The sequence below is a fragment of the Schistocerca piceifrons genome, chromosome X, assembly GCF_021461385.2.
Source record: "Schistocerca piceifrons isolate TAMUIC-IGC-003096 chromosome X, iqSchPice1.1, whole genome shotgun sequence".
In the NCBI taxonomy this organism is placed as follows: domain Eukaryota; kingdom Metazoa; phylum Arthropoda; class Insecta; order Orthoptera; family Acrididae; genus Schistocerca; species Schistocerca piceifrons.
Window position 1 is genome coordinate 866,260,900 of NC_060149.1, and position 26,497 is coordinate 866,287,396.

The window sequence follows — 26,497 nt, forward strand, 5'->3', positions numbered from 1 at the left end:
TTTTTTGGGTCATGCACAGCAAAGAGTGCCTTTCTCCTATGGGCAACAACATCAAAGCCATTATCAACTTGCCAGTGCCCAAGCACCTGTAGCAGCTCCAGTCCTTTTTAGGCAGGATTTTGTATTATGATAAATTCATTCTGCAGGCGACACACATCTGCCATCCTCTTCACCGGCTTCACAATGGATGTAAAATTTTTCTGATTTACAGATTATCAATGAACTTTTTGAACCCTCAAGCTGTATTTGTGCTCCACACACTGTCTGGTTACTTTTATTTAGGCTAAACCTTTAATCCTGGCCTGTTACACATCCCTGTATGGCACTGGTGTCGTCTTGCGTGGGAACTGGGATGACACAAAGCTGCCCAACACATAATGCATTAAATGTGCTTTCCATCATGCAACATAATTATTCACAGGTGAATAATAAGGTACTGACTATAATTTTTGAAATTGAAAAGTTTCACATTTTATAGTATGGAGCACTGTTACCTACTCATCTCCCAACCACAAGCCACCATTTTCCTAATTCAGCCTTTGTCCTAAACTGGTGGATAGGACTCTTATTTGATGGCAGAGGTGGACACACTTCCTCAGTAATTATTGTTATGACACACTCAGTACCACTCCACTGTCCACGTTGTGAATGTGGATGCACTATTGCAGCTGCCAGCAGGAGAGGATCTGGAGTTTGACTGACAGGAGGTTCTCGGTTTTGCCTTGGATGATGCCTGCAGCAGACATTGCTGGATTTTCCTTTGATGGTGCAGGAGGTCATGGCTGCTGTGGTCACCAACAACTCACCTTTTCAGAAAATTGTTTCAGCTCTCCAGGTGGGGTGGCCAGAGTGCACTCTCTCTGGAGTGGATTCAGCATGGTGTATATTTTTCCAATATTTGAGCGATTCAACATTGTCCAGGGGGGATCCTCATTCTTGCCACAGAGGAATAATGTTGTCGAGTGATCTTCCCTACAGCATTGCATCCTCATGTACTCCAGCTGCTGTGTGCATTGCACTGGGTATGGCTCATATAAAGATTTTGGGATGTTGTCACATCTACTGGCCAGTGACTGACCGCTGTATTGAATGTCTTATGTGGGCTTGCATGGTCTGTACACAAACCCAGGCTGCGTCGCTGTATTAGTTTTCTGCTTGACCAGTCCTGGAGCATCCTTGGGACAGGGTGCACATTGACTTTTTTGGGAAGCATGTGGTTGTTGGTAGTTGATGCATTGTCAAATTTCCTGTTCATTGCCAAGCTTTCTTCCAACGTGTTTCAATTGGTAACATGTCATCAGCCATTTTTTCTATCAAGGGCTCCCCCCAAGACCCTTATATCCAACAACAGTTGGCAATTTGTGTCATGGGAGTCTGGAGACTTTTGCATTTGCAGTAGTATCCAGCATCTGACCACTGCCATGTTTCACCAGGCATCTAACTCACAGGATGAGTGCTTTGTTCATACGTTTGAGATCCAAATGAAGAAGTCTGTGCCTGCCTCATCCTAAAGTGATGCACTGTTGAGTTTTCTGGCTGTATACCAAGTGATGCTGGTTAATGGGTGTAGTTCAGGAGAATGTTCGCATGGGCAGCAGCTACTGGGTCTTTTGAAATCATTGCTTCCTGAGTCACATGCCCCAGAGTGTTGTGGCCTATGGCCCACTGTGCTTTCTGCATAGGGCTGCCATTTGGGCTTGGTCTTTCAGCCACCACCACATGTGGCTCCTGGATCTAATGGTGGGGCACAAAGGCTGGCAGCTGTTTGTGGTGGATGTCAGTCAGGATGAGATGATATGTCATTCCAGTCAGTCAGGACCACAACCTGTTGCACCTTCAATGCCACAATCTTCAAGCCAGCCCTATGACAGGGTTGGATGTGTTGTTATTCCAGTGGAGGGCTCCCAATCGTGGCAGCATACTCATCCACTACCACCCCACCACTGCTTCCACCATCCTACCTTCGACCACAAATTAGGGCAGCAGAGGAGCTAGCTCATGCACCTACCACTGCAAGGCCCATGGAATCTGAACTGGTGCCCTCTATTCCCAGCTTGCAAATAGTGGATATCTCACTCCTGCCCAGGCCAGTGGTTCAACTGTTACTGCAGCCTCCACAGTCTTCCATTCCTCTGGTGCAGCAAACTGCATAAACATTGTCTCCTTTGGTGATTGATCCACTACTGGGGGATCTCGCACCCCCTCTGGTCTTAAAATGGAGATCAATGCACAAACTGGGCCATTTTTGGCACGAGTGGTTAGTGTCACCACCAGCAGACATCAGGTTGGATGCAAAGGAGCTGGTGTGGTTATCACAGTGGAATAGTACAAAATGCTTTCCAGAAGAGCACGTGTGAAGCATGGCACGGGCACAACCAGCAACAAAGGTAAATACCTGGACCAGAAATTCTTATGCAGATTTTAATGCCTGGAGACTGAGCCTTTGCCTTGTGCAGTACTCTGCTTCTGTATGCTCAGTTGTCAGTTTCCTTCACAGGTCATATGTTGCATTTTCCTCTGTACTTGTTCTCTATGTAATCTTTGGACACTCTGCTCCCTGTTAGATCGACTAGCTCATCAAGATTCTTTCTTTTTTCTGGCATTCAGCTACCTGGCATGTAGCTGACACACTCCTCCCCCCCCCCCCCCCCACCCACCCACCCCCTTTTCCGTTGGCTAGTATAGTTACATTTGTGCAATCAGAGTGTCTAATCTGCAGGATTGTCATTCCCTCACTGATATTAAAAATTAATTTCCACCTCCACTTATGGGTGCTTTGCTTTTTATATCTCACAGTGTATTTCAATGAGGGTGTCAATGACCTGCGTGTCAAGGTTTACCGAAAAGCACAGGCACATTTCAGTTATCTGTTAAAGACCTGGAACTGGGACTGAGCTGATAGAGGACACAAGTTAGTACTACATTATCTAACAGTATCAACCACCACCTTACAGTTTTCAGATATTAAAACCACTCAAGAATATCTGACAGAAAATAAAACTCTTCAAAGTAAGCCATCGATAATTTACTTGACAGAAATCTATAAAATATAATTACTTTAAAAAATTTGCACAACTCTAGTTACATTATTATTAACATATATTGACGTAATGAATGAGTGATGGGAATATAGTTTTATTTACATTCTCAAATGTATTAAAGTTGTTAATATTCTGTTATATGTTTCAGGTGGTATGGATATGAGTGTATTTGATGGGTGTCTCATTGTTGAGGAACTGGCTTATGGCTGCACTGGCATCCAAACAGCTATAGAAGCCAATGGACTTGCTGTAAGAACATAACCAGTAATCTTAATATGTTGCCATAGTTTTTAGTATATGCTCATAATATTTATTGGAACTTACAGACAGTTACCAAGGTACAACTTTGAAACACATAAACATTCATATATTTCAGTTCTACTGGGTGCATTAGGATGTTCAGAACCTAAAAAAACCAACATAATCACATAAATACATGAACTATGCATTAAACTATTTGAACAACCTACTACCTGAAGTTAAAAATTGTTCTGTTTGTGTTAGCTATTTGTCATAACATGTAAGCCTCATATAATATTCAGCCCAAATATTTTTATGTTTAAGACCACTGTATTGGTCATATTAGTTACATGTAGACTATTGAACTATGGCTTTTGTTCATTCTAGTTTTGTGAAGATCATGCCCTTTGTTGATGCAATCATTTCCTGAGAGCAGCTCCATTTGCTCCATTTGTTAGCACTACAAATGAGAATTTTTGATATCTGCAAGAAATTTTACTGTCATATATCATGCAGCTACTTGCACTTTCTGTGACTCACTATGAAGTGTGTAACAGAGGATACCTTTCATTATAGGATGAATTAAGCTTCCTTTCTATCCATCTTCAGGTGGAGTGTAAGAATGGATACTTGCTTGTACCTTTATGATATCATGAGGTCATTATAGTGGAACCTGAATAATAATCTTAGTTTCCACCCTGAAAGCTGGTTGCTGAAAATTTTTAAGTAGGTTTTCATGAGATATCAATTCTTTCTTTGAGTGCACACCAGTAAAAAGCTTTAAGAACTTCATTTACATTCTCTCATTATTCAAAAAAGCCTGTGTTTAGCCACGCTGCCATCCTTTGTATATGCTTGATTAATCTGACCTGGTATGGATTCATCACATTTGAACAATACTCCAATATAGGCTGTACATGAGATAAATAACTGATCTCTGTTGTAGGCAGGCTATTGTTTTTCAGTAGCTCACATCGAAGTTAATGTACTCATTTTACTTCATTTCTATAGACATTATTACTCCCAATTTTTATTCATTTACATCTCACTAACATCTTTCTAGCCTTTAAAAGTGTAAATGTACCAAAGTGTAAATGTACCAAAGTGTAAAATGATTTTTCATGTATTTTGTTTCTTTATTACATGAACATCAAATGTTTGTTATTGTCAGCAGAGGGAGTGACAAAGCTTTCATGAAATGAGTATATTAACTTACAAATTGATTACATATAATTTTATTTAATATTACTAGAAAATCCTTGACAGGTAAGGGTAGTGCTTTTCTTTCTTTCTCTGTCTATAATGCAAACAAAATAGATCAAAGACTATGTTTTCTTGTTTGCCACATTCCGTGACACTAGAGTATGCTTCTGAGCAGTAGAATTTCTAAAAACAAAAATTTATTTAGATTCTGTATTATTGTTTTAATCGATATTATTACAGCTTAATTTAAAAAGCAAAGATAATCTTTCATTCAGTTGATTTTTAAATAGGCAAAGTTCCATGATGCTTAGCAGAACTTGTTAATAACCACAATAGAAAAATTATTTTATTCTAAAATAATTATTTGTTCACAAACTTGTTCCTCTCTTCTTAGGTTTATAACTACTTCTGTAGTAATTGAAACTGTTGGCAGTAAACTCTTTTTCCTTACATGATCAACTTTATGAATAATAAAGAGAAAAAATAATGCACCTCATCAATGCAACTGTAAGCTTACCTTTGCGATTCATTCCTTTACTTCTATTTGTCATTTTCATTGTTCATTACTTCTGTTTCACCCTGCTTTTGTATTGTCTCTCATTGGATATGTCACTGATTGTGACTCCTGGAGATGTGATCCTTCTTGGATGAAAAAGATGTTTGAGTCCTTGGCATGAATTTGAGATCTCTGCTCTCAGTATGATTTTTGAGGCACCATGAATTCAGTGGTATGCTATCAAATGTGCAGTGAGATACACAAATTTAATCACCTGTCCCAATGCACTTCACAAACTGCTTCATTGTTCAGTCATAGTACAAATTCCTCCCTTAGCAGGATTTGGAAGTCACTATTTACTACAGCACTGCTGTCACCGGATCTGTTTAACTGCAGCAATTTATGCAAATAATAGAGGAAACAACATGATAACCACATGTGACTAGGATATTGAAAAAATGCACCTAGACTATAAATGAAATTGCTTACAAAACACATGTATGCTATATATCATGGTCTATATTATCAGACATAGTATCTCTGTACTTTGACTTTGCGTGGAACAATAGCAGTAATTGTAATACTCAAGTGGATTTTGTCCTTTATACGTACATCAGCTTCCCATGTAGCTGAGTAAGAGAAGACTATTTTCTTTGTTATAAATGATTATTTTTTATTTGTGTTTTAAAAACTATCAGTTTTTAACAATATAATGTAACTGGATAGATAAAAAAATCTCCTCACGAAGCTGTGGTAGAAGAACGCACATTTAAAAAAAGATATTAGTTATGCAGAGCTTTCAGAGCCAGTGGCTCCTTCTTCCAGCAGAAGGGTTGAAGGGGAAGGAAGAGGGGTGAAGGGAAAGGAAATAGAGATACTTAGGGAAAGAGGTAGAGTTCAGAAAAGTTACCTAGAACCCTGGGTCAGTGGAGACTTACCAGACGAGATGTAAAAGAAAGACTGATAGTTGGTGACTGCAATGGCCGAGATTCAAAAAACTGAGAGCTTGAACATCGACGACAGGGTAATGTGCAAGATAGTGATTACTGCTAAAACATTTTGCAGAAGTCAATAACAGTGAAAAGCTAAGTGAATTGTATGTAACATAGGTGGGACGTGCACAGTGGAAAATAAACAAGTCAGAAAATGGAAGATGTAGAAAACTAAAACGTACTGAAGAAAGTTCTATTAAAAATGCTGAGATTTTACATTAGTAAATTAAGGCCAGGCAGATGACAACAACCAAGGACTTGTTGTATCGTTAATTTCTACCTGTGGAGTTCCGAGAAACTTGTGTCTGGGGGAAGAATCCAGATGGTGTATGTGGTGAAACAGGCACCAACTGTCATGTTGTAGAGCATGCCCTGCCACAGGATATTGTGTGTTGTCAGTATGCACCCTCTACCTATGCCCACTCATCCAAACTGATAACTTGGTGGTAGTCATAGCAATAGAAAAGGCTGAACAGTGGTTACGTAACAGCTGGTATATGACATACTATCAAAGGGAGGGCCACCTGCGAAATGATACATGTGTTGTTACAAGGCTGATGTAGGTAGTAGTAGGAGGGTGCATAGGGCAACTCTTGCAGTGGGAATGGTCACAGGTGTCTGAGCCACAGGGGTGGAGATGGATGCTGAAGGAGCAGAAGGTCTGACAAGGGTATTGCAGAGATTGTGAGGGTGACGAAAAACTATTCTAGATGTGGTGGGTGAAATCTCAGACAGAATGGCTCTCATTTCAGGGCATAATTTTAGAAAACCATGATCTTGTAAAAGTAACTGGAGCACGCTGCTTGTCACTCAGTATTATTCTGGTGTTCTCTCCAAAAAACAACTTTGCTTAATAAATTGATCAGCAGTACCATGTAGGGATGTGCCATGGCCTAGGAAGTCAGCCTCCACTGAATGTAATTACCCCACCAGCCTCATTCGAAAGCAGAAGTGAGAATGGTGGTGTATTGCTGTAAAGTGTCTGCATCCAAACAAATACATTTGCCTTGAATGCTGAGGCTGTATGGGAGGGAACATTCAACATGGAAAGGATGGCAGTTGTCAAAATGTAAGTACTGTTGTTTGTTAGTAGGTTTAATGTGGACAGAAGTGTGTAGCTGGATTTTCATAAGGACGAAATCAACAGCAAGGAATGTGGTACAGGATTCAGAAATTAGAGATTCCAGGAATTTTAACTGGCAAAATATAAACTAACAAAGGCAGAGCAACCTATGAAATTACACGTCATATACCAGCTGTTATGTAAACACTGTTCAGTCTTTTACACTGGCATGACTTCCACCAAGTTATTAGTTTGGATGAATGGGCATAGGTAGAGTGTGTATACTGGCAACACTCAATACCCTGTGGCAGGGAATGCTCTACAGCATGACAGTCATGACGTCGGTGCCTGTTTCACCACACACACCATCTAGGTTCTGCCGCCAGACACCAGTTTCTCAGAACTCTGCAGGTTGAAACTAGTGTTACAACATGTCCTTGGTTGTTGTCATCCATCAGGCCCTAAAAAATACTGAACTGGAAGAAATCAACATAAATTAACAGTAACTACTCCTTTCTTCACTCCATTTTAGTCTTGTACATCTTTCATTTTCTGACCTGTCTATTTTCTGCTGTGCGCGTCCCACCTTAGAGATTAGTTAATTCATGCATGGTGTTTCATCAGTAGAGTGGAAAGCTAAGTGCATTGTATGTAACAGTCTTGCATATTATCCTGTCTTCCACCTATAATCTCTCAGATTTCTAAATCTCATCTGTGGGGTCCCCAATAATCAGTCTTCCTCTCTCATTCTGTCTGGTATGTCTTCCCCGACTCAGGGTTCTGGGTAACTTCTCCAAACTCTACCCCTTTTCCTTAACATCTCCAGTTCCTATCCCTTCGCCCGTCTTCTATCCCCTTCAACCCTTCTGCTGGAGGAAGGAGCTACTGGCTCCATAAGCTTGTCTAAGTAAAACCTTTTTTTTATATCTGTGTTCTCCTACCACTGCTTGGTGAGTAGATTTTTTATTTATACAAAAAATATCATTTGTATTGCATAAACACACACTAAGCTTAAATTTTTGGTTTCTATAGATTCATAAAGTTCCATACAACTTCATTTTGTTTTTCTTGTTACTTAATAACTATACACACAATCTGCTGTACAACTATGTCCTAACTGTAGTGTATAAGAATGTACTTTTGTTAGCTGGCCCAAGTTTCCATATTATCTAGGATCTTCAGAAAGTGAGAGACAACATTTGTAACTTACTAAGTCCAACAAGAGTGGCAAATTTTCAGAAAAGAATACCTGCTCTGGGTTTCCTGCATCCTTGGTTTTGCTGCCATATTGATAACAGGTGCATCAGTGTGTGAGTGAAAAGGTGTGGCAACTGGAAATGTACTCCATAGTTGAAGTATGTAGGGGGCAAAATGTCTAAATTGCACACAGATCCACCTTACAATTCTGCCTCTATATGGGTCAAATGCAATGTTGTGTCCAGCCACAGTTGTAGGGAAATGGTGCCAACAATTTGACCAAGACCAAGTAATGCCGATTGGGAAGGAAGACCATTGACATTACCTGGACATTGTTGTCTGTGATCAATTGAGGAACTGATTCACAGTAATTACAGAGTGACTATCATGGATATTTTTCAGCAGATGTGTATCTCAATGGGCAACACTCATTCTATGTCTAGCTTTCAGGTGCAGTATCACAAATTGTAGTCACGCTGTGTTCTATCATCACTGTCACCTGCACACAAAGGTGCAAGGTTTGTGGCATCTTTGGACCTCCTTGGGCATCACACTATGGAAGACCTTGCTAGTAATGATGCAGCTAAGGAAACCATTGAGATATGGTTCAATCATTCCACACCCGTAATGAAGAGAGTATCTATAGAAAGGAGACACATCTCCTTACCTCTGTGGAAGGAATGCAGAGTTGTGCCAGCAGCAAGGAAAGTCATGGCCACCATGTTCTTCAACTGCAAAGGAGTTGTGTACACAGAGATTTTGGCACAGTGCCCAAACATTAATGCATATTCATACTTTGCAACACTGATGTCACTGTGCAATGGCATAAATAATAAGAGGTGTGGAAAATTTAGCAGATGCATCATGTTGCAACACCTCACAGGGTATGCACAACATAAGCTTTGCTTCAGTGTTTTTGGTGGGAGGCCTGCAAGCACTTGCCATACAATCCAGATCTTACATCATGTAATTTCCATCTTCTCAGCAAGCTGAAAAAGCTTATGTAGGGGAAAAGAGATTTTTCGACAACAAAGATGTTCACAGAATAGTTCTCAAATGGCTCTATGACCAATGAACAAGGAACAGATTTTGTTGTTGAGGAACAGTGAGAGTATTACAACAGCCTGGTAGTTTCCCTTTGAAGTGTACTGCAGTACTCAAAAAAAGTTGTTTGCTCTGCCATAATAATGAGTAACTTACTGTTTGAATTCTCCTTGTATTTGCAGACAAGCACGAGCCTACAGTGTTTGAGCTTTCATAAGAAAGTTTCAGGCTGCAGTAGAACTGTTGTGATACATGGCTTCATTGTATGTGTGTATGTGGTGGGTATTGTTGGGTGTACTGATGTGGGAAATAGTGATGTGAGATTCTTCTGTAGTATTGTTGCATCTGTATGCAAGACAGGATATGAGTAATAACTGGGCCAGTCGAAGAACTGTTGGGTGGGGGTGGGGAGTGAACTGACTGATACTCCATACAGGTGAGACATTGTGACATCACCCATTCAATGCATGAATGTCCCAATGACCTTGGTGGGGCAAGCAAAGCACATGTTGTTGAAGAGCCCTGGGAATCAGCAATCCAACAGGGGGTGATTTCACTGTGGACTGAGAATGATCAGTCATGGATGGTGAGTACAGGCAAAGTGTCGGTGAACCACCCAGCTATGGATCTGCTTTACTGATTGCAGCCACCCAGTACAGATGTAGTTCAACAGAATCTGTAAGTCTGGATCTGCTGCTGTGGTTTGGGAAAAATCCTTTGGTGGTTGTGTGAGAAGCCCTGCAAAACATCTGCGCCCTGAGTATTAATGCAGCAATAAGAGACTTCTGATGCCTCAAAAGCAGAATCTGGGCCAACAGGGAAGTGCAAGAATTGCTGACATTGGCATGTTTGTGTATCAGTTCACTTCTAATCATTGCAGCTTTTGTGCCATATGAAGGGGAACCAGTTTGGAGGAGCTACACAGGGTTTGAAGGCATGTATGATCTGTCATCAGGTAAAACTTTCTTCCAAAAAGATATGATGAAACTTCATTACTTGGTAGATAAGTGTGAGAACTTACATTTCAACTGTTCAGCAATTTTTAAGCAAATGCTATTAGCCTGTCTACCAAACCAATCCTGTGCAACAAAATTGCACAAAGCTTATAGGGGGAATGTCCATGGCCAAAATCACTGGCTTGTCAGGATCAAAACGTACAAAGCTTGAACACCCCAGATGGACAACAGCTCCGATATGATAGTTTCTAAGGGGAGGGGGAGCTGTCTAGACCTGGACATATCTTTCCAAATATTGAAAATACTGCATAAATAGTGATTCATAAGTATGCACAAAAAATGCCATTTCTGTCCCTGTTAAAATTCTGCATAATACTGACTTTGAAAGACAGACGCCTAACTACATTATATTTTGTCCTTTCCCTGAGAGCAGTGACCGTTCATCCAGAGGTATTTGCAAGTAAGCATAGCACCCAATGGATAAGAATCAATGATAGTCTGATGGTACACTGTAGCTTTGAAATCAGTGCACAACCTCTGTCTGCCAGAAGGCTTCATCAGAATTACAAGTGGTGATGTCGACCGGCTAGCTGCAATAGGTGCTATACTACCATTGTTCCACCATGCATAAATTTCCTGAGCCACCTTGTCATAAATAGCATATGAAAAAGGACTAGCTCTACAAAAGCACAGCTGCACATTGTCCTTCATCATGATATGAGCAGTAAAATTGTTAGCTTTGCCTAGAACTTCCACCAGCTAATCATGAAAGTCTTCACACAGTTTTGCAACACTGCCCTAAGGTTAAAAAGAAGTAACAGAAAGTACATTCTCCTGGACACATAGCCCAAACAAATCAAATTACTCCAACCCAAAAATATTTTCACGGCCCTGTGAATAAAGCACTGTAAATGTCACTGTCTTTGTTAGGCTTTGGAAAGAGGCTGGAAGGCTACAAGTACTTAAGACAGGAATGTCCTGGTCAGCATAAGCAGTAAGTGTAGTATGAAATTTGCATGGCTGGGGGCAGCTGGCATGAAGTCGGCTTTCCAAAACATCCCAAAGGTCTTCTATAGGATTGAGGTCAGGACTTTGTGCAGGTCAGTCCATTACAGGGATGTTATTGTCATGTAACCACACCACAACAGGCCTTGCATTATGAACAGGTGCTTGATCATGTTGAAAGATGCAATTGCCATCCCCGAATTGCATTTCAACGGTGGGTAGCAATAAGTGGCAGTATCACACAAACCGACAAGGGGTCCAAGCCCCCTCCATGAAAAACACGACCACACCATAACACCACTGCCTCCGAATTTTACTGTTGGCACTACACATACTGGCAGATGGTGTTCACTGGGCATTCACCATACCCATTCCCTGCCATCAGATCACCACATTGTGTACAGTGATGCATCACTTCACACAACATTTTTCCACTGTTCAGTCATCCAATGTTTACGCTCCATACACCAAGCAAGGTGTCGTTTGCTCATAAGCCACATATCATGCCAGTAAATGCCAACTGCTCGACCATGAAATCCACATTTTCTCATCTCCTGCCAAACTGTCATAGTACTTTCAGTGGATCCTGATGCAGTTTGGAATTCCTGTGTGATGGTCTGGATAGATGTCTGCCTATTAAACATTATGACCCTCTTCAACTGTCAGTGGTCTCTCTCAGTCAACAGACGAGGTCAGCCTGTATGCTTTTGTGCTGTCCATGTCCCTTCACATTTCCACTTCACTATCACATCAGAAACAGTGGATCTAGGGATGTTTAGGAGTGTGGAAATCTTGTGCACAGACATACGATGCAAGTGACACCAAATAAACTCACCACTTTTGAAGTGCATGAGTTACACAGAGTGCCCCATTCTGCTCTCTCACAATGTCTAATGACTACTGAGGTTGCTAATATGGAGTACCAGGCAGTAGGTAGCAGCAGAATGCACCTAATGTGAAAAACTTATGTTTTTGGGGGTGTCTGGATATTTTTGATCACATAGTTTGTGTGACTTCTTCACTTTAGGGCTAACATGATGCTGTTCTTCAGTGTCAACATTGTTTAACAAAGGTAACATAACATCCCATGAAAGAGAATGTGGCTCATTTGAGTAAGCAGTGCTTTATGTTTCTGTAAATATACTGACTGAACAGCCTGTGCTTGCCACAGGAAACGCAAGTTTCCTCTCATCAAGGACAAGATTGGGTGGTGAATTACAGTGAAGGCAATGAGCCTGCTGTCTCACATTCTGTTTACACTGCTGTTTGTGCTGTTCCCTAGCCGGCCACAGTGAGTGGGCCACAGCAGGCTGTACTGCACTGCAAATAGGCGCTACCTCAAAACTGTCTGCTGCACTATCACAAGAGTCCTTATAGTCTATAATTTGCATAACTTGCTGCAAAGAAGAGTCAGTGTATTTAAGAATTTTAATTTGATCAAAAAATGAGAATGTTTAACAGTACCTTACACCTGAAGTGCCATGAAATGAACTTCCTACTGGGTGAGATATTCAGACCAGTCTTCTTTCATCTCACTGAATTCCTGAAATGGCAGTGCAAACAGAAGTTGTGTAGGCTGCTGGCTGCCGGAGCTGCTGGTGATACCTTCAGTGCCACCTGGGCTACCAGGAAGTGATTGATGGTGTCCATGTGTTGGGGCATTTATTCATTCTGAAACTGAAAATACTGCATTAGATTAAATGCTGACTGAGAAGCAGGCATTTGAGGCCTTGGAATTTGCTGCACTGCTATGATACCAGTATCCAAGTGTAGCAAGAAAATGCACTCTTGCAAATAAATGGCAAATGAATGACAAATAAGAACACACACAATTGGAAATATGTGCTGATCAAGCAAAGCAAATGCAGCACAGGAACCAGAAAGTAAATGCAAAACAGAATAGCCTTCTGTTGTGCTACTTGACTGTTTGTCATATGATTGCCGTTTTTTGTTTTGCCTGTCACTCTTCTACCACTCTTTCTTCATGGATTTAGTGGTTTCTGGACACCATTTTCTTGCTTTGTATTTCACATTACTGGGACTTGACAACAGTAGAAGGGTGGAACAAAAATCGCCAGCGCCAGTTGTGGTGTGCTTTCATTAGATATCAATGTAGGAAGACAGGTGGCCAGGAGTAGAGAAGCAGCAAACTAACACCTTAGGGATCTGGACAAGAGCAAACAATCTGCACCAATAAGCAGTAACTGGATGTTTACCTAACTTTGATATAGGATTATACTACTGGACTGACTCAAAGTCCAATCTTTACAGCAATCTACTACAGTACCAAACACACAGCCTGACAGTATCTTCTCTCATCCATGTTTATTTCAACTGTTCTTTGGCCACCACATGGCTGAATTTTATCCAGGCTGCAGAGGTCATTCTTTTCAGCAGTCGGAGGCCAGACCAGGTAGGTGCACATCACTGGTCGCATTATTGTCATGCATGACTGCTATCAGCATCCGCAGAATCCTTGCAGTGTGTTACCAACTATCGCTAGGTGCCACCTCTGAAGGTGCAAAACCTGTCTTTTTCCTACTTGAAAGAGAGTCCCAGTAGGAGTACAGCAGCTTCTTTATTGTCCTTCCAAAAACCAAAAATATGTTTGTCACAATTTATAATTAGAAATTAACTCTGCATCTTCTGCAGTTCCAAACAAAATACAATTCTGTGAATTTAACTCCACCTAACTCCCTGGAGCCAGGACTAAATACTGAAATCACTAACACTCAAAGAAAGCTTTTTTCGAATGCAGAAGTCTTCTTCTTGGTGTTGTTCTCTCATTGCCAACAACACGCTGATGTGCACTGGCTGCTTGCAGTCCCTCAGTTAAGCTCCCGAGTCAGCCACTCTCATCAATGGGAACTGTCCACAGTGATCCCTGGGTTTCCTTAAATAGCTGTTTCCAGGAAGAAATGTTATTCCCCCTAGTAACTGATGACCAAGTGTAGGCAGCCAGGGATCTCTTGCTGTTGCCTGGCAAGGTACTTGATCGTCTGCAGCCCTTGGTGCACTGTCTGGTGGTCTGGAGGTATACTTGAAAATCCTGAGTGGCTGCTACAGACATGACTTGTGTGGTATAGCCATCATGTGTGTTGCAGGTTGTGCCCCTTGGCACCATAGCAGAAGGTATGGATTGCAGTGACACCATATAACAGCCCAGTTGTGGTCTGCTTAGCGGTTAGCAGTGTCTTCTAGATTACAATAAAGGGTGAGAATTTTGGATTCTCAGTAACTCCAACAGCCAGTGCTAGGATTGGACTATATGAATCCGTAACAATGTGATCATGGTTCTTAAGAGAAAAAGAGTATGTTCTAGAGAATATGCCCATTTTATATACAGAAGGACAGAGGGAATTTGTCTTCAATAACAAGTTCCTGTATGTGAAATTTAAATTGATTTAATAGCCCCAACAATGATGTACACTCAAGTACCTAAACTATTACAGAGCAAAAGCCTTAGGAAATATCGTATCACTACTGAAATTCACAACACTCTAAACTGCAGTAAAGGCATTGCGTCAAATCATGGCCTCCAAAGAACTTATTGACAAGTGGCAAAATCACATTGGTAATCAACCCCACGGAGATCATGTAACAAGTAAATGATGAACTGGAAGAAAATAACAGCCTTGAGACTGTTCTGACTTGCTCAAAGTGTGGATTAATAAGAGTTTATCCAACTACAATCTAATGCACTGCTTTCATTGTAAATGATTTTGACATATAATTCTCAAATAGAGGGTGGGGTAAATAAAGGTGGCCCAGAGAACAGAGTTCCAGGGTACAAAGAAACACAGCAGAGGAAATAAAATACAGTGCTAACCCGACAGATGTTGAATGTGACCACCGTTCACTCTTGGCACTTTTAGGCACTGGTAAACAAGGTCAAAGCTGGACTGCTGGAATTTAAATTTCTACTGCAGTTCTTAGACTTGATAGCTGAGGTCAGTCTGGTCATGGCCCTAGCTGGCAACCCATGTCACCTGATCTGTCAGATTTGAGGGCTCCCCACACAAAGTAATCCCACACTATCAGACGTGAAAATTGTATAAATGTGCTTCAAAGTTTGGCTGGCTGTATGGGCAGTTGCTCCATCCTGTTGGAAGTATCTACCTTTTCCTCCTCTGTTAACGCTGTCACAGATGGTTTCATAATCACATCCATTTGTCTAGGCCACTTTTATTTACCCCACCCTGTACAAGGGAAAGCCACCATATGAGAAATATGGTGTTTAGGACATAGCTTGCCACCGTTTAGCATCAGCTGCTGACACAGTTATTGGGTTTAGATAAGGAGTGCACTAATCCTCAAAGAAAACTATCAGCATGGCTATGACATTTGACCTGACCTGACCTGATGAGTTTTTTTTGGTCTTGGAGAAATTTTTCTGACCCATTGTGAAGAAGAGACATGGGTCTACAGTTTTGATATTGAGACCAAGGTTCTATCACCAGTTATGATTCTCTTAAGGAACATCTCATTCTCATTTGCACAATCTAAAAGCTCTTGACAGATAGTTAGGTGTAGGTCTTTCTGGTCTTGACTCATGAGCCAGGGGACAGACTGTGGCAACACGATGCATTCCAAGATGCTGGGTCTGGATTTCACGACATGATCTAACTGAAATTTTAAAGTCATCTGCAATCTCTTGGACAGTCAGTCTTTGACTGGTACAGACAATTTCATTGGCGTTCCTGACATGAGCGTTGTCAGTAGACACCGAAGGGCATCTTGAACAAGGATCATCTTTAAAAAAAGGCTGGATGGAAGTTAAACCATGTGAACCATTCATAACACCAAGTAAAACTTAAGTACTCATCACCTTAGGCTTTCTGCATCATTTGGTGTGTCTCTGTAAAGGTTTTCTTGAGTTCCATGCAAAATTTAATGTAGACGTGTTGCTACTGTAACTCTGACACCTGAAAATTGCAAACTGTGTGGGACAATGTTCTACTCAGTATAACACTGAACAATAACTAACAGACATACAACAATGAAACTTCCAGCAGTTGCACATTAAACACAGGCATGTGCAGGGATTCCAGCCACATTTCACTACAACACACCATTGGCCTGAAATTGCAAATGTTCCAGAATTTTTTGATCAGACCTCATATATCTGTGTCTGCAATTGCGACTATAAAGGCGTAGTTGTAATTGGCATGTAGGCAGATGACGCCCCTACACTTCGCTGCAGCAAATGGCCACACGGCTCTTGTGTGGCTGCTACTGGATGTATCTGCTGACCCCAACAGCAGAGATGACTTGGGACATACGCCACTGCACTTGGCGGCAGTGTGGGGCCAGGCAGGGGTGGCGGTTGACCTACTGCATGCGGGGGCAGACAGTGCGGCCAGGGATGGCGGGGGGGGGAGACCCCCCCTGGACCTTGCCAGGCAGAACAACGAGCAGCAGCTGGTGGATACGCTGAAACAATGCTGAGATACAGCATTATACAACACACAATTAGTTACACCAGATGTCTTAGTCTTAAATAAAGAATACAAAAAATAATCCTTTATTCACTCATTTATACCTAACATTTCATGCTGCATATCACTACTCTTGTAACACCATGACAACTGCAACAATGGGAGATACCTTTCATGTTGCACTTTCCATTTACCACAAATTTGGATTAGAGGGCATTATTCTGAATTTTGGAATCTCAATAAGGTTCTTGGGTCTTGTCTTTGATGAAAGGTTATCATAGCTGCTCCTTCTTTGTGATGTGAAATGTAGAGGTATGAAGGCACTCAGTATTTTGCTATTCCAGTAGTAAGAACATGGATGCAACTAGAACAATCAACTTTCTCATTCAGAAAATGCAGTCAAGATATCTCCCTCTACATTCTCATTATTCTCTACCCTGTCCTCAGCTAGGAAAAGCTTGGGCAAAAAGAGTAGCAGCAAACAAGAGCTCCAACATTCTGATCATAAGACCCTAATAACATTTAGTTGTGAAGCTTCTACACTAGAAATAGAAATACTTTCAGACCAACTTTGACGTCTATGTCTGTCCTTGCAACATAAACTCCACTACACTGCAGAAAAAGGTGAGGGAAAAACCTAGTATTAGCTGGCTCCTATTCTTTAGTAGACTGTGAATTATACAGGGCACATTTGGACAAATTAAAATTAACACACAAAACCCAATGCACATATGCCTTCATAAGCTATACTTAATGATGTGAATAACACTGTACTGTAGTAATATATCCTCCATAGGAAAAACAACCTAACTTATGAACATGAAGAAGGGGTGTTGCTGTGTTTATCAGTGAAACATTGATGACACCAGTACCACTCATCTGCTTTTACCTATGATGTCGTCAAAATATTTCCAAATTAATAGCACTTTGTTTTTACAATCTTCAGTTTGGAAATGGATGTTATACTTCCTGTAGGCATATGATCCTTCAGTAACTACAGGGATTTGTGGATGTCTTCCAGCATGGCTGTGGATGTGCCCTTCTGAAAAGTATTTCTGGTATTGAGTTTGTGATCCTTATTTCAATCAACTTTCTCAACAGAATGGTGTCTCCCAAGATGTAATTCTTGGTGTAAACCTATTTATTATAGCAATAAATGCATTTCTTCTACAATAAGGAGTTTAGTGTAGTCTTTAGATATTTGTCAATGAATTTTCTTTGTTCAGTTGTTGCTCCAGGTTCTCAGCACTGTGCATCAGCTGCCTCTGACATTTTGGAAGTTGAAAGTGTGAAGTGAAATGGTTGGTTTTCAAGTCTCTACAGAAAAAATATTTTTGTATATTTCATGTTGCACTTTCCATTTACCGCAAATTTAGATGAGAGGGCATTATTCTGAATTTAAGAATCTCAAGGTACTTAGGTCTTGTCTTTGATGAAAGGTTATCATGGCTGCTCCTCCTTTGTGGTGTGAAATGTAGAGGTACGAAGGCACTAAGTATTTTGCTATTCCAGTAGTAAGAACATGGATGCAAACAGAACAAGTCTCATGGTTACATAGTGTCTGGATTAGCTAGACCTTCTTACTGAATAATCTTGTATATGAGGCACCTTAGTATCTGTGTTGAGATTAGAGTCATGCTTATTGCAGGCTTCAGCCCATTTAGTGTGCTGTCCTGTGTTGCAATTAACAAGCCCTCAAGATCTGCTGAGCTCATGAGTTGATTGCTGCCCACTTTGCTGGACAAATCAGGCTAGCTGGCCAGTCTGTTGGCCCACCAGCCCACTATGTTTTGTGCTCTGCTGATGGACTACTCCAGCCTATTGGCTGTTGTAAGGAAGCCTAGTATTTGTCCACAATGTTCTAAACCTTATGGGAGAAAATGACTGAGTACATGAATTTTTCCCCTAACTTTCCTTTCTTGACTTGACTTGACTAATAGTAGGAATCATGTAGTATAAGACATCACAATATTATTATTATTATTATTTATTTTTTTACGGGGCAGGGCAATGAGCAACATACTAAAAATCTTGACTGGTGGGATCTCAGTGTGGGAGGTGGTGAGGGGTGTAACTGTTTAATGTTTTCCTCGAATAACTTGGATACTGTGACCTCTAATTTTGTGCTAGGAAACATTTGTACTGAACTACATTAAATTTCATTCAGGAAAAGTTCAGTTCATTATTTTTTTTTCTCCTAGAATTAATAGTTTCCACATTGCAGCAGGTGGAAAAGTCAGAGATTAATAAAATATATTGTTTTAATGGTACGAGGGTCACTCCAAAAGAAATGCACACTATTTTTTTTTAAATCCATCTTTTATTCTACATGTTTGAAAGTTTTGCAGTGTGTAGATACATCTTTTAGGAACAATACTTTCATTTCTCTACATAATTTCGATTCCTGTCAACTGCTTTACACCATCTTGGAACCAGCATCTGTATACCTGCATGGTAAAATTCTGGACCAACCTGTTGGAGCCACTGTTTGGCAGCATCCACAAGGGAGTCATTATCTTCAAACCTGGTTCCACAAATAGGGTCTTTCAGTTTCCCAAAGAGATGATAGTCACATGGAGCCAGATCAGGACTGTAAGGTGGGTGTTTCAGTGTTGTCCATCCGAGTTTTGTGATCACTTCCATGGTTTTTTGACTGACATGTGGCCGTGCATTGGCATGCAACAGCAAAACATCCTGCTTTTGCCGATGTGGTTGAAAATGACTCAATTGAGCTTGAAATTTCTTCAGTGTCATCACATATGCATCAGAATTTATGGTGGCTCTTGAGTGTGTTCAGTATGAGGTCTGCCATTGCGAGGACAATCATCAATATTGCCGTGCCCGCTTTCATCACGTAACCTGCTTGCCCACCGGCTAACTGTGCTGCAATTGACAGCAGCATCTCCATACACCTTTTTCAACCTATTGTGGATGTTTCCCACAGTCTCGTTTTCACAGCACAGGAATTCTATGACAGCACGTTGCTTCTGACGAACTTCAAGTGTAGCAGCCATCTTGAAGACATGCTGTGACAGTGCCACTCACGGTAACAGGTTGAACTAAATTTGAAAACAAGTGGGAAGGATGTATCTACACACTGTAAAGCTTTCACACATCACAATGAAAACCGTATTTTCATAAAAATTGTACTGTACTTAGATGAGCTACACACATTTAATATTTGTTCTTAACCATCTTCATTTATCAGTAATCACAAACTTTATACGAGGATCACTCCAAAAGAAATGCGCACTACCATATTAAGGGATCAATTGTGTTCCTGGTGGTGTAACAGGATGGAAGGAAAGGAGGAGAGGGGGGCAGGGGTGGAGGTTAGAATCGCAAAGGAAGGTATGTTGGCAGAATGTTGTCATGCACTTCCCTACTTCATAGGTCTGCAGATCGAAAAGCAAGGAGTAATGAGTCCCCACTCTCTTTACCCAGCTGCATCACAAGAAGCAACCACAGGATGTTTCACAAAGTTATAATGACTCTTCTGCAGCTTACCTTATGAATCACTGCTGATGCAGTGTGCAGACATGCCTGGAAGGTGTTTATTTTCTGCAGAGAGCATTGACACTATATGGGATACAATATGATTTCTAGTAACAGTAACACGAGAGACACATATTGACAGATTTGAATAAATTTCAGCTCCCTGTTGTACACTACTAAATCAGAAATTGATTTTTTATCATAATGTGTGGCAGTTATAGCATTATTCTTAGAAAGGCAACTGTCCCTACCACGAATTCTGCTCACTTTTTGATTTAGGGAGACTGTACCTCCACTGCATTCTCTATCCAGTTCTCTTATATGTATAGGCAAAATAACTTCTCTGGGCTCGTGTTTATATAGTAAAATAATTATTTTAAATAAAGCTCACTTAAAAACTGAAAATCAGTACTCAATCAATAAAGTGAAAATACATTCCTACAAATAATGGCTGAGAAGCACTTAATTCATAAGTGTTGTGTTGTCAGTGATCTATGTAGTGATGGTGGGAAAGGGGTTGGATTGATAAATGTGCCACGTTCCTGCTGTCTATACTGACAGTGTATTGTAAAGCCATGTAAACAAGCTGTAGTCAGCCAGTGTTGAATTAATGAAGAACCAGGAAGTTGTTCTGCATCTCTCACCATTAACTGTGTCACTGATACACTGCCTAAATCGCTTCCATTCAGGAATTGCTGGCACTTGTGTAGTAGTCTGCAGTGAGTTGAACAACTCACCGAATTTTCACAGCATATCTTGCAAGGTATATGTGAACACATCTGTTGGAATGGTACTGATCACGGTGAATTCTATACCAGTAATATGATGCTATTTTAACATAGGATAAGCAATGCATATCTGAACTACTTTAACACGTAGGTGACCTGCTGCTGTTCCAAAGTGCACCTTCAAACGTTGTCAGAACAGATGCTGTGAAAAGCATTCCAGCAACTGGTAGTGGAGGCAATGAAACCAGTGCTGTCCAATACATATTAACAGCATGTCACACTCAAGGCAGGCTGTTCAGTGTGGTAGACCAATTACAGCTCCAGCTGTGGAGTTTTTTTACATAATAGCAATTTAACAACTGCAAATAAATACAAACTTAGCTCAGTGAAATGACTTTACTTGCATAAGAGAAATGCTTGGGAGGTAGACATAGTCTGTCTGTAAACTGGCAGTTCAGCAGTGCTCATGGTGAGGGATTTGTCTTTCCCAGTAGAATGCTGCAGCTGCTGTAGAGGATGACTAAGAACTAATTTCCCTTCTAGCAGTGTACAACAGTGTGCAGTGTTTTACATAGGATCAGTCCACATGCATTCTTATGAAGTTTTTTTTGCATAAAATGATCAGTTGTGACACATCCCTGAATATTGACTATTACTCAAGGGACCCCCTATTGCTAACAACACTAACAATGCACATTGAATGGTTTCAGATATGGAACAAAGTTAGAATGGGGCATATGCTTATACATTAATTATTTTCTGTATTATTCAATAAATGGTCAGGCTTACAGATATACAACATAATGAACAGTGAAATATGCATTTTTAACACATTCACCTATAAGAATTGTCATACATGTCACATTACAGCTGTTATACAGTTTACAATAAATGTTTGAATATCCCACTGTGAACTTCACTGCATTTGCGCACTCTTGGGAGAACGTGTGTTGCTTTCTGAGTGCCTCTGCACATTCCCTAATGAGGGCAGCAGCATCCACAATGCGACTCAGCAGTTCATCTAGCATAGTCACCTTTTGATTTGTACATCTCAGGCTTCATCCCACCCCATAAAAAAATCTAATGGCATAAGGTCTGACAATCTTGGTGGCCAGTTAATTGTATTACCTGTATTACCATAGCTAATCCAGTAATTAGGACAAGACAAATATGTGTGTACCATTAGACCAAAAACAAATGTATCATGGGAACAATTTGGAATAGGGCATATGTCCATATGAAGCTTTTTGCTTCAAATGAGTTATATCTGAATACTGACCATTCCCCCTGGGATACCCTGCATGTACTCCTTGCAGTGTTAGTGCACAAACACATCTGAGGGGGTATTTATTTTTCACAAAATGCATTACGTTACCAATGATTCATAAGGCAAGCTGTGGCAGGGTCAGTAAAAGTTTGTGGAACACTCTTTAGTTACTTCTTGTGATGTGGTGGGATAGAGAGAGTGAAGGAACTCATCTACTTGCTCTTCAGTTTGCAGACCTATGAAGGAGGGAAGTGCAGGACCACAATCTGGCTACCTGCCTTCCCTCATGTTTCTACCTTCCACCAACACCACTGTCCACCCTGTTACACCCCACAGTTTATCCCTTAATATGGTTCTACTATGCTTAGATTAAGTACACACAATTAATATTTGCTCATAACCCACTTTATTTAACAATAATCATAAATTGTATACCATTAAAACAATATTTTTAATAATCTGCTATTTTTCCATCCACTGCAACGCAGAAACTATTACTCCTAGAGAAAAAATGAATATTACCTTTTAGTAGGAAATTTAATGTAGTTTAATTTTGTGCTGGGAAATAGTTTCATTAGAAGCCACTGTTTTAGAGTTACTCAAGAAAAACATAAAAATATGGCCTTTAAACACCCTTGTCGCATGCTCACACCCTACTGGTCAGGATTTTTAATATGTTGTTCATGGCTCTTCACCTCCTACCAATGTACAACAATTTGGAACTACAGAAGCTTTTTCCCCCAATTGAACTTTTTTGGTCTTTGATGATTGGGCAATCTGTGCCAATGGGTTCTTACCTTGTAATTATAAATGATTCCACTGTGCTAGGAATATAACGTCTTTACTTCTGTGAAATAAGAATCCAGTCAGAGAAAAATATACAATAATTGTTATTCCTGTCATATACGTTCTTCTAATTAGTAAAAATGCCTATGTTGATTCTTGAACTGGCTGAAGGTAAAAAAATATAAACTGGAACTATGGTGAAGCATACAAGCTCAAACATTCATTGAAACTAGTTCTTACCCTCTCCTTCACAGCTTACTGAAATAACAATAAAATAGGGGAAATCCTGTGCTCTGCAGACAGATGTGGAACAAAATGTATCAAGATTGACAAGCTGGTCCAGCAAGTAAATTGGAAGTGTGCAATGATGATGTGCTGAAAATCAGTGCCTCTGAATTTGTTTTATTCAAAAAGCCTTTAGAATTCTCATATTAAAAACATTATTAACATACTACATCTTCATTCTTCATATCTACATGTTTATTTTTCACATAATCAGCCTGGCAACAAATACATTTCTTCCAATAAGAGACCAGTTTCTTGATACCATCACTGTAGAATGTTTGACATTGTTGATGGCCCATCCAATTTTCATTTGTTTCCAAAACTTAGAGAACATATTTGAGGATTTAACTTTGATCATTGTCCATACAGGCTGGACTTGGAGAAACAACTTCACCTCTGCTTGCACCACTTCACCACTATCAATGACAGTGAATCCAAGGTGTCAAATTCTTGCAGCTCCTGCATGTTCTCTGGCATTGTCATGCTGAAGGAGAGGATGTTCCATGTGTGGATGAACTCTTCAAATTCAAAACTTGATTGCAGCATGCTGTTCCTCACATGCCGACATAGTTACATTATGCACCACCATGTTACATGCTACAATTTGGAGCCCTATACTGGCAGAGGGCTGCAAATATGTAGACTTCAAGAATGAAGATCTAGAATGTTAGTAACATTTGTTTTATTTAAAATGTTTCAAGGGTTTTTGCATTAAAACATGGAGTCATTACTTTTTTATATCCTTAGCTGTTTACAAAAACAACATGGGCTTCTATATACATAGTAAAAACACCCCTACCAGAATGTGCATAAAATCAGTAAGTAAAAACACTGCAGGAAATGAGACAAAATGGGTCAGTAGGCATCCCAATAAAGCTTCTATTGAAGATAGTAACAGACCACAAACTGTAATACAGAATCTGGTACCGCGCGCCATGGAATTTGAATCCGTGCTAGGCGTCATGGATGTCGAAGACCCATAGAGGTCGCTGCACCGTAAGCTATGGCGGCACGCGCCTCCTGGCCCGCTTTTAGTGTGGGGGCACCACAGTGGAACACGTGGTCCCAGCGGCCAATAGCGGCACCCCCGAGAGCATACTTAAGCACCGGCCACTTGCCCATCCAGTCAGTCTACTGTTGCTTACATCGGTTTACACCTCGCTTGCGTTAGACTGCTTTCTTCCCGGTTCATGTATGAGTTTGTTTCCTTGTGACTCTGTTGTTCAGTCCTGTCATATTCATTCTGTCCTATGTTGGTCGTGTCCATCCTTTTCTGTTGTTTTGTTGTTCGCGGGCCTCTCCACGGGTCCCGCCGCGCCTTCTGTCAGTGCTACCCCGTGACCGTCCTGATGGCAGTTACAACGAGGTAACCGGTGGTCGTTCTTGGTATGGAGGTGAAGTTGGACTGTCTGCTGGAGCAACAGCAGCAGCTCATGCAGCAGCAGCAGTAGCAGCTCCAGTTAGACATCTTACAAAAGTCACTGCAGTTGCTAACGGACAAAGTCGATGCCCGGGACGCATTACCGCACCAGCTTCAGGGTCCTCATGTGTCCGATGCTTTCCTGCGTCCACCGACATTTCCACCCCTTAATGACGCTAAAGACATTCCTTGGAAGACATTCTCCACATTGCCCACTCCTTTGAAATTGATCCAGTGGCTAACGAGCATCTTATGGCGTGACCGCAGGTGGCAGTGATCACGGCGTCCTGGCAGGTTCCGCCCTCGTGACATTGATGTGGCCCAGCCAACAGGGCCAGCGCTGTTGGGACTCTTCATGTTCTGACGTCTCTGTGGTGTTGGCGCCTTCGGTCGCCCCTCGCCGCTGGTCACGCGGCCCACTTCCGTCTTGCCCACAGTGCTTTACTGCCCATTTGCGGGCTAATTGTCCCCATCGCTGGAAAACATGCACACTGTGTAACAAAGAAGGCCACATCCGATCGTTTTGTCATAGTCGCTCGACTCGATCCAGTCCTGCCCCTCCTGGGCCTCAAGATACCATCCACACTCTGCAATTGGTCGTCCCACAGGATGACCCATCAGCGCAGAAGCTTTTCCTCACACTCCGCATTTTCACTGAGGTTATCATTAATCAGGGAGACTGTGGCCCCAGTGTCGACCTGAAAACTATAGCGACATATACACGGCTGGGCTCTCCTGCGTTGTCGCCTCCCTCTCACCGTTTGGTTGCCTATGGAGACGGTTCCATTCCCCTTCATGGGCAGTTCGTCGTCCAGGCAACATACAAGCATGTTCCGCGGCTCCTTACCCTCTTTGTCGTTAACCATCCATTGGCTTCGAGTATTTTTGGCCTGGATGCGTTTCAACTGTTTGCCTTTTCAATTTCCGATGAAGTTAAGGTCATTTCCACGGCTGTTCCCTTTCAGGACTTGTACGATCTGTGCTCCGCTTTCCCGTCATTTGCACCAGATCTCGGATGTGCTTCCAGCTTTCAGGCGCACATCACCCTCCGGCCGAATGCACAGCCTCACTTTTTCCGGGTCCAGCACCTTCCGGTGGCCTTACGGCCAGCGGTCAAGCAGGAACTCAATCGGCTCCAGGTTGCTGGCATGCTGGAATCTGTAACCTATAGTGCATGAGCGACACCGCTGGTGGTCATATGGAAACCCAATGGGTCCCTTCCGCTGTGTGGGGATTTTGGCACTACAGTCAATGCTCAGTCCCTCGTTGACACTTACCCCATTCCCCGACAGGAAGATCTTCTTGCCAAGCTTGCCGGGGGGAGTATTTTTCCAAGATCGACCTGGCTGAGGCATACCACCAGTTGCCCTTGGATGCCGAATCTCATACAATCTGAAAGGCGTGTTGATAACCATGATGTTCTAAGTACAAGTGCCTTCCCTTTGGTGTCTCTTCAGCACTGGTCATTTTCCAGCGATTCCTGGTGCAGCTTACCCAGCCTATCCCTGCATGTGTGAATTATCTGGATGACATCTTGGTCACTGGGCGTTCCCACCAGGAACATTTGCAAAACCTCAGCGCCTTATTTCACGCTCTGCAGTCTGCTGGTCTCCGCTGTCGGCTGGATAAGTGTTGTTTTTTTCAACCGGAAGTGGAATACTTGGGCCACTGGCTTAGCAAAGATGGCATTCGCACTTGGGACGAGGAAGGGCTTCAATGGCCGCGACATTACGACCCAAAGGACTTATCGGAACTGCAGGTGTTTCTGGGCAAGGTTACTTATTACTTAAAGTTCTTGCCCCAGGCTGCCTCCGTTGCTCAACCCTTCAATCACTTGTGCC

The 26,497-nt window shown here is 41.5% G+C and overlaps 1 protein-coding gene across 1 annotated transcript in view; it reads left to right on the forward strand.

Moving 5' to 3' along the window:
- The window catches only part of LOC124721662 (probable medium-chain specific acyl-CoA dehydrogenase, mitochondrial), a 181,092-nt gene that overhangs the window by 39,080 nt on the left and 115,515 nt on the right, over positions 1 to 26,497 (forward strand). Inside the window, exon 4 of the mRNA XM_047246732.1 lies at positions 3,190 to 3,290. Within this exon, the coding sequence (XP_047102688.1) occupies positions 3,190 to 3,290 (101 nt within the window). The remainder of the gene's footprint in view (positions 1 to 3,189; positions 3,291 to 26,497) is intronic.